At 43.7% G+C, this 9,184-nt stretch overlaps 1 protein-coding gene across 1 annotated transcript; it reads left to right on the forward strand.

The window, feature by feature from the left end:
- The first annotated feature begins 1,157 nt into the window (after nt 1-1,157).
- Nucleotides 1,158-3,424, forward strand: LOC112191523 (macrophage migration inhibitory factor homolog). The gene is made up of 2 exons (XM_024330885.2): nt 1,158-1,557; nt 3,101-3,424. Exons 1-2 carry the CDS (start codon nt 1,447-1,449, stop codon nt 3,329-3,331), a joined length of 342 nt encoding a protein of 113 aa, XP_024186653.1. The 5' UTR covers nt 1,158-1,446; the 3' UTR covers nt 3,332-3,424.
- Nucleotides 3,425-9,184: the final 5,760 nt, after the last annotated feature.

A 9,184-nucleotide genomic window follows, 5' to 3' on the forward strand; every position in this document is an offset into this window, starting at 1 on the left:
GTTGGTTTGTCTGTTTTTCTTTTAGTGTTTCATTTTGATTTGATTCTCATTTCTAATTGTTCCGCCCATTTATGAGGCAAGCTTTAAGCTTTTCAATAATCTATGATCTTAGTCAGAGTGTGGTTGGCGCTAAGGTTGTTGTGATCAACCAATAAGTGTTTACTTACCCCAAAACAAAAACTCAAGTATACGTTTCTTTTGAGGGAGTGATTTATACAAAAAACTCAACCAAATAAGTGTTTATAGAAAAAGAACTATAGTGGGTGTAAAAAATTAATGAGTTGTTATTACTTTTCTTTTTAATTATAGTGCAGTGATTTAGAAAACTTAAGAGAACACCTACGTAGTGTTATGAAATGTGGAATAAGAAGTAAAAGAAAAGAAAAGCAAATTGTTATTATTTCAGCTCATTTTTTACACTGACTATAGTTCTTTTTCTAGGTAGAAGAGTTTTAAATTTTTTTTTTAATCAAAAGAGTTTTAAAACTTAAATACACCATTGGATGTGCAAAACTCTCTAAAAACAGTGATGATTCCAATTAAATGATCATACATACCAAATTAGGAGCCTTTTTATAGGGATATGATAATAATAGTTGGTATTTGAACTCTTATTCAATAACTTTAACGCAGATTGTGTAGCATATACATTTTTTTTTTTTGGGTTACAAAAATGGTGATCGGATGAGTTACCACTCCGGTGCTGAGAGCAACTTGGGTATGACCCCTCCCCAAGGGATATTTTTCACAAGCTGAGATTCGAACCAGAGACCTATTATCAGGAGAAGCTCTGCAGCATCCGCCTAACTTGCAGCCTAGCATGCTTCCACTAGACCAACCCCATTAGGTTCTATTTCTTATTTAACTACAAAAAAAAATTATTGGATACTTTCATTATTTCCAAAATTGATATACATGTGGAGGTCAATTATATATCGTGGTCCCGTGAACAATGGCTCACAAGTGAAATCAATCAAATTATTCTTATAAAAAGAAATATGTATTTTTAATTATTTGACCAAAATAGTTTATGTCTATAATTAATTTGATAAGATAATGTATCATATTATTCTAAACTTTTTTTTTTATATAAAAAAGAGAGGATGTCAGTCATGTGTCTGAATCACTGATGTTTGTTTTTACATGCTCTGATTCTGATTTATGTGAAAATATGATCGACATTATACACATCCCACCTCTGCTTCTCTCCTTCTCTCCTTCCTTGTCTGTGCAAGTAGACTGTAAACTCTAAATTCTAAATTGACTATATATCATTGAAAACGTGTATATAAGTTGGTTAACTAACCAAGCTGTGTCCTAGGCTACACAGCTTGAGCTTCCAATATATATAACAGTTGCCTAAACGAAGGTTCGTGCTTTTTAGTTTCAAGAGTTACTTGTTGTAATCCGATCTCAGAAATTCGAAACTAAAGGTAGAAGAAGAAGATGCCTTGCCTTTACCTCTCCACCAACGTGAACCTAGATGGAGTTGACATTAATCCTATCTTCTCCGAAGCTACGAAAGCCATCTCTGCCATTACCGGAAAGCCCGAAAGCGTAAGCTAGCTCTCTCTCTCTCTCCTCTCTCTCTCTCTCTCTCTCTCTCTCTCTCTCTCTCTCTCACACACACACACACACACACACACACACACACTTTAAGCTCGATCTTTTTAAGTTTCATGTTGTATGGTGTTGGTATTAATCCAAAAACAACATGATTTTCTGGCCAAATTTAGCTAATTAGAGGCTTAGCTTTTAATCCCAAAAATAGGTTGACTTGCCTCAGTAACACAAGTAGTTGTTGATGTTGTTCTATCCGCACTAAATTGTCCATTTGTTTATATTGCTTTTGCTGCTTTGCAGAAATATAGCCGCCATAGAATTCTGGGAAAATTTCACTTTTTTCCTGTCTTTTTTTTTCTGCGTTTTGCTTTCTTCAACCAAAGTCTGCTTTGATTTTCTTGCCTTGCCTTTCTTCGTTCCAGTAAATTTGGACCACCATATATTTCTTAACCTAATTTGTTCGAATAGTATCCGGTCGATAATATATAACTAAATGAGAAGGACCGGTTTTCTCATATCAATCAAGGTCTTAGTTCTTAACCATGTAAGATTGGAACTTCTTCTTCATTCATTTGCACATGGCTGTACTCGGGGACCCATTCCTCTATGGCACCACATTAAAAGGTCAACTGTAGATGAGGCTGGTCATGTGCAAATCTGAATTAGAATAAGAGGAGTTGGGATATGGTTGGCATGGCTAAATCTTTTGTAGGCTACGGTACGTGGTTCTCGGTCTTCTTCTTCTCCTTCTTTGCCGCGCGCCACTAGAACCCCGGCCATAATTTAAGGTGGGGTTTAGCTCTGCTCTTGCTCGGAGCTATTTGTTGCGGTGATGGCAGATTCATCAATTTTTTCTTGACGTGTTACAAAGAAGTCCGCACCTTAACTTGTTTTTGCTGGCCTAGTTTTCTTTCATTTATCATGCAATTTGTCGAACACCTTGCATTTTTCTCTGTTAAGAAACTCTCTTTGTTTAAATAGTTTTACCAATTAAGCTTATAGGCAGTAAACTAGTGCATGTTTGTTTAATTGATTGACGATAGTTGCTTAAACTAATGCATTCAAAAACTTTCAAGTGATCATGTGCTTTTTAAGTAGAGTGTTTTGTTAAAATTAGAGCATAAATTCTTTTAAAAGTTTAAATTCTTACAATAATTTACACTTTTAAAGAATTTATCTAGAAACATCTAAAGTATCTCAAAATGTAATTCACCTAATATATATTATTGTTTTATAAATCATTAAACACTCAATTATGTGAGCCTAATCTGTTTTTTTTATTTGAAAGCTATTTTGTCCCTTGTCGAGAGTCTGGAGTGGAGACTAATGCCTTATTAAACACTAGTTTCAAGTACCACTTGATGAGTTAAAGACACTATAGTAATGGAACATCACCTTCCCACTTAATATTGTTGAGTGCTTTAATCCCAAAGTTGGTGCCAACCCATTTCACATTTGTGCCTAGTTGACTCCCACACACTTAATTAATCATCTAATTTCATGTTTGAGACTTAACTAATTACGTCGTGCGATGCAGCATGTGATGGTGTTACTCAAGGGATCAGTTCCCATATCATTTGGTGCGAGCACTAGCGAACCGGCGGCGTACGGTGAGTTGGTGGCTTTGGGCGGCATTACGAAGGCGGTGAAGCGGGAGCTGATCGCTACGCTCGGCATAATTCTGCAGAACTCGAAGCTTGGCATCCCCCGGACTCGTTTTTTCCTTAAAGTTGTTGATGTAAGTACTCCTATGGGATCCAAACTGTGATGTAAATCGCTGTTGTAAGAGATCGGTTTAGTACAATGGCTAATATTTCCCTCATTTGTTGGCCAAAGAAATAAAAGGTGGCTTAGCATTTTATCCTTGGCTTCAAACTTGTGGTACAAAATTCCACGAATAATTAGAATACGAAACCAATGACACAAAAGTTGAATCAATAATTCACAATGGTCCCAATTCTAGTTAAAGATTGTGACTAATCGTTCGATCGTTTGCTCTAAGATTGCCAGTTATACATGGAATGAGACATGAGCCGCACCTTTTCGACTTTTTTTTTTAAAGGATTTCTTTCACTCGTATCTTTTATTTCGCAGTGGACTGATTAGCCAAGGATATGACACTGAACTAATAGAAATCGAACATCGACTTATAGCTTTCATTTACATGCTGTTAGTGTTAATCATGATTCATGACATGTTTAACTTGGACCACCCGAGTGTTCACATGGTATACTTTGAGTGCGAATACGCAAGTCTTTCCTTTTAGCTTGCGTCAAGTGAAAAGAATACAAGATGCCACACTATATATATGTGACACCATTAAACATCATCGTTATTGGTGGTGTGGTACATATCCTCTTAGTGCTTACAGAACACCACTCCCCACCATCAATTTGTCCTTCCATGTCTAGTGTTTCGTTGAGGTGAGGAGTCATGAGGATGTACTACCTAAATACCGTGAACAAGAAGGAAAAATCTATTGTCGTAGGCCACACCATTTGCTGATGACTACACTTTTGTGTTCACACCAAAGTCATTGCCGCATAAACAACGGGAAGTGAATTGCCCCCCTAGTCTGTACGTGAACTCAAGGGCATTGCAATGTGAAGGAGAAAAATAGCGGATCCAATTCCATCACCAAATAACATTCTATATATGTGTTTCGGTTAAAAATATAACTGTATCCCACAGTGCGTTTGTAGTTAAATGAATGAATGTGATACCTGTTCGAGCCCAAAAGTAATTTTGGCAGAATCCTTTAGTGGGTTCGAGCCAGCGGGCCGATACCTGCGGCCCAAAAATTAGACTACGCGGGTTTGGTTTATAGGCTCGCTCATCCCGTGTTTCGTAAGGAGACGAAGTCTTATTAAAATCAAGTAGTAGAGACTAAACAGGAAACTTCAATTAAGAATCCTTCCAGGGCAAGGAGCAGTCGAAAACCCTAGGATATAAATACAGGGTTAAGCAGCGAGGTAGAAGATCTCTCTCGAATCAATCAATCCCAGCGATTACAAAGCCTCCCCGGAGCAAACCCTCAACCTCGTTGAAACTCGGTGATCGCCCGCCAGTCCTAGTCTCCTCGCGAGCCGACTGTCAGCCTCACCAGATCAACCCGGCTACCGTACTTCCAGTCCCAGTCTCCCCAGGAGCCGACTGCTAGCACAACCGCCACTGTTACTTCCAGCGAAGCAAGGGTAACGCCCTCGCAACCCAGCGAAGCTAAAGTCACGCTTTAGCAAACCCGTGCTTCTCTCAACTTCCCAGTGATTGCTCTGCTTAGTCTACAACACTAAGTATCGATTCGATGAACGCGAAGAAACCACAACCAAAGTCCTTATCCGTAAGGCAAAAGTCCTTTCCCGAAAGGCAAGAAAAGAACCCTGTGACGAGGTTGGTGCTCTCCTCGTCCACAGCGCTTGAAGAAGAAGTCAGGTCACGGGACTACCCCAACGACTGCACCCCGCGGTGCTGGCACGCCTGGGCAACTACTCGCTCAAAAGAGACTGTTTGCACACCAACTGGTTTTGGAGCCAAACATTTTGGCACGCCCAGTGGGACCAGTGACATCGACCTCCTCAGCAGGGACGTTACTCTGTAATGGAGAAGGATTGTCAGATATACAAAGATGAACAAGGGTTGAGGCATTAATTTTAGACTTAGAGTACCTCGGCGATATGAGCTTCTTCTAAGATACCTACCGGCGCGGGCTCCTGAACTGCCTCAGCGGGATCTGGATTAGGCGATACATGCGCTGACGGTGGTGCAGCGATCGGATCCTCAGGTGGTGCATCCGGAAGAGGTGCATTTTCTTCTGGTTCAGGTGAACTGTCCTCTATGATCTGCATAGGAATAGAGGCTGAATCGCCAACGGTGCTGATAGGAGGTGGAAGATTTTCAGGGCCCACGGATGCTGGCGCTTGTGAAGCAGTTGTTCCTTGACTAGCAGCTGAAGAGCCTTCCCCAGCATGTCCAGATGGCCTGCGACGAACCTGTAAAGGGAAAGGTCATGAAGTGTGGACAGAGGTATAAACAATTTCTAATATGAGCTCCTTGCTTCTTACCAGTCGGTCAGCCAATGGTTCATCTCCTTCCCAGGGGTCAGCGTGAGTGCCCGAGCGACTGCGCTTGCGAGCTATAGCGGCCGCGACCTGTCAAAAACAAGAAGTTAGAATTTAATTCACAGAGTATGACCCTGAAGGTAGAGGGTTCTTACGGTTTGTTGATCGTCGTCATCAGAAATAGAGGAATCTTCAGCTGCGGATTCAGCGAGCACTGCCTTCTGTTTTCCAGACTGTCCGGCGGCCGGGGAAGCACTGGTTGTGCGGCGGCCAGGGCGCGGCGCACTCCCCTAGTACAAATAAAGATGGTTAGAAGGGGTAAACAATAAAGGAATTTGCAGAGGTTAAAGTTACGATGCTTACCTCTGGAGGAGGTTCACGAATTACGACGCCAGCCTGGGCCGGGCGAGGAGCTCGCGCAGGTCGAACCACTTGAAGGGGGCGGGGCCCGGCAGTGTCTTCAGAGAAACGAGAGAGCACTTCAATGTCGGCAGGATATGGATTCCTAAGCTCGCCAAAGAGGGTAGCGAAGAGTTCGTCATCTGGTTGGGTCCAGCAATTGACAGAAACTTCTTTCCACCAAATCTCATATCCCTCTTCGGTTCCGTCTACGGCATCGAGGTTCTGGGCCCAATCAGGGAGATCAACTAGCGCGAGCATGCTCTGTGCCGACGGAGATCCTGAGGGGGGCCCGAATCTTCGCCAGGAAGTGTTGTAGTTCCAGGCGTCGTACAGAGGGGCTGGTACCAATTGGACAAGGCCGAATTGGCGGGCAAAATGATTGGGAGCATAGAGCTCATAGCTGAGTTCTTCGGCAGCGAGCCGGATGTCTGAACAGGAGACTGCGCTGCGAAAAGCCAGGCGAGCGCGGTTGGGATAGCGAGGATCGCCAGGAAGAAAACCATATTCGAGCACAGAGGGGAATCTTCTGCCCAGAATTAAATCACAGTACGGCATATCGTCCAGCAAGTACAAATAAGAAAAGCATTCATAATAAGGAGGAGATGAGTACTTGTCCTCGCGGCAAAACCATCGACCTAACAGTTGATCGGCCGGTGGAAGTAGCGGGATATCTTCGCGGCGGAAGAATTGAAAGTATGTCTGGATCCAGAAATCCAAAATCCAGAAAGGACCGGAGATGTTGGTCTCAAAGGGATGCATCGTCGCTTGGTACAGCATGCGATAGATGGCCCCCAATACCGGTTGTCCGAGCCCGATGTTGCGGCCGTTGTAGAGGGCCGTTGCCAAGGAGGTCCAGGTGCCAGTGGGCTTACAGGAGGAGGTGCAGAATATGAACTTACAAAGCCAATACTCAAGGAAAGCGATTCCTCCGGTCGCATTGTGTTCCCGGCTATAATATGCCAACCATCTCGGGTATGAACCACTATGAGCGCTGCGACCTTGCATGGCCATGGTCAAAGTAAAGTTGACAGAGTCAAATTGACCATGCACATAAGGTTCGCCATCGATGGGCAGGCCGGTGATGGCGAGGATATCCAACAGAGTGATGCTCATTTGACCAAATCTAAAGTCAAATGTGTTGGTGGCGGTATTCCAGAAACAGAGGAAAGCAGCGAGCGGCGAACGATTACCACCACGAGGAAGATTGAAACATAAGTCAATGGTGTGGGTGATGCCTGCAGCATTCCAGCGACCTAGATCTCGTGCCCGCGTCTCGCGATACCAAGAAATCTCCTGTGCACTAATGGAGGATGGCCAATGCCCTATCTTGGCTCGGTGGTTTTGGGCACCCCAACCGCTAAAGTCTCCAGGAGTCCTTCGGAGGACTGGAATGGGCCGGCGAATAGGAAGACCGTATAAGGCGATGGCGTCGTCCGGGATAACGCCTTGCGGTGCTGGGCCCAACCCGGTGTGGTGGTTGGAGAAACGAAGAAGTAGGGGTCGGTGAATAGTGGTTTCTAGACGAATGCGAACACCGATGCTGGTGCCCCAAGTCCGAGCAGCCGTTTCGTTTAATTCTTCTTCCTGATCGATGATGATTTTCTTAGGGGGAGCCATTTCCGGATTTGTTTGCAGGAAGGATGTTGGTAGAAATGGGTTTTTCTGGGTTTAAGAGACTGGAGGGGTTTCTGATGTGACAAGGTTGCGGCTGTAAGTTTAAATAAGGGATTTTGTGAGGGAAACGATGCGACAGAAAGCGTTTCGCAAACGAAAGGACGCGACCTTCATTAATGGCATCGTTTCAAGCGACCGACATGTTTTTCTAAGCCCCCTTCAATCAGTTATATTCTAGCGGGCCTGATTTCGGGGCCTGGGGGGCAATGTTTGAGCCCAAAAGTAATTTTGGCAGAATCCTTTAGTGGGTTCGAGCCAGCGGGCCGATACCTGCGGCCCAAAAATAAGAATACGGGGGTTTGGTTTATAGGCTCGCTCATCCCGTGTTTCGTAAGGAGACGAAGTCTTATTAAAATCAAGTAGTAGAGACTAAACAGGAAACTTCAATTAAGAATCCTTCCAGGGCAAGGAGCAGTCGAAAACCCTAGGATATAAATACAGGGTTAAGCAGCGAGGTAGAATATCTCTCTCGAATCAATCAATCCCAGCGATTACAAAGCCTCCCTGGAGCAAACCCTCAACCTCGTTGAAACTCGGTGATCGCCCGCCAGTCCTAGTCTCCTCGCGAGCCAACTGTCAGCCTCACCAGATCAACCCGGCTACCGTACTTCCAGTCCCAGTCTCCCCAGGAGCCGACTGCTAGCACAACCGCCACTGTTACTTCCAGCGAAGCAAGAGTAACGCCCTCGCAACCCAGCGAAGCTAAAGTCACGCTTTAGCAAACCCGTGCTTCTCTCAACTTCCCAGTGATTGCTCTGCTTAGTCTACAACACTAAGTATCGATTCGGTGAACGCGAAGAAACCACAACCAAAGTCCTTATCCGTAAGGCAAAAGTCCTTTCCCGAAAGGCAAGAAAAGAACCCTGTGACGAGGTTGGTGCTCTCCTCGTCCACAGCGCTTGAAGAAGAAGTCAGGTCACGGGACTACCCCAATGACTGCACCCCGCGGTGCTGGAACGCCTGCGCAACTACTCGCTCAAAAGAGACTGTTTGCACACCAACTGGTTTTGGAGCCAAACAATACCACCAAATTAGGCATGAACATAACTTCACAAATAAATTTAGTATGTATAGTAGTGCTTTACATAAAGAGAATAATTTAAAAAGGTATTGAAATGCAGGTGTGCTTTGTCTCTTTGTTCCAATATTTTTCATAAAAGGGTAAATTGAAGTGTTACAGTACATTAATGTATCGATACATCAAGTAGATTTAGTTCAATATAGAGGCAGAGACTAGTTTGACACAGAAGTAAAGTAGTCTCAAACTAGTATACCAACAAATGAATTCAGTTTACTTATCGAAATAGTCTACTTTATGTATTGATACATTAATGTATCGCAGGCGAACCCTAAAGTAAAACCGGCAAATGGTGACAGATCGAAAGAGTGGAGTAGAAGTGAGTCCATTGTTGGCCCAGATCATTTCTGAAAAAGTTCTAGAGGGGCAATAAGGGGCATTTTGGGTAATCAGAAGCCCAAGTTTGATG

The sequence above is a fragment of the Rosa chinensis genome, chromosome 3 (assembly GCF_002994745.2).
Source record: "Rosa chinensis cultivar Old Blush chromosome 3, RchiOBHm-V2, whole genome shotgun sequence".
Lineage (NCBI taxonomy): Eukaryota > Viridiplantae > Streptophyta > Magnoliopsida > Rosales > Rosaceae > Rosa > Rosa chinensis.

What these genes read in the sequence shown, in the direction of transcription:
- LOC112191523 (XM_024330885.2), top strand. Translation starts at nt 1,447, where the DNA reads ATGCCTTGCCTTTACCTCTCCACCAACGTGAACCTAGATGGAGTTGAC. An exon ending in TTACCGGAAAGCCCGAAAGC is followed by an intron (nt 1,558 to 3,100) that starts GTAAGCTAGCTC and finishes CGTGCGATGCAG; the next exon opens with CATGTGATGGTGTTACTCAA.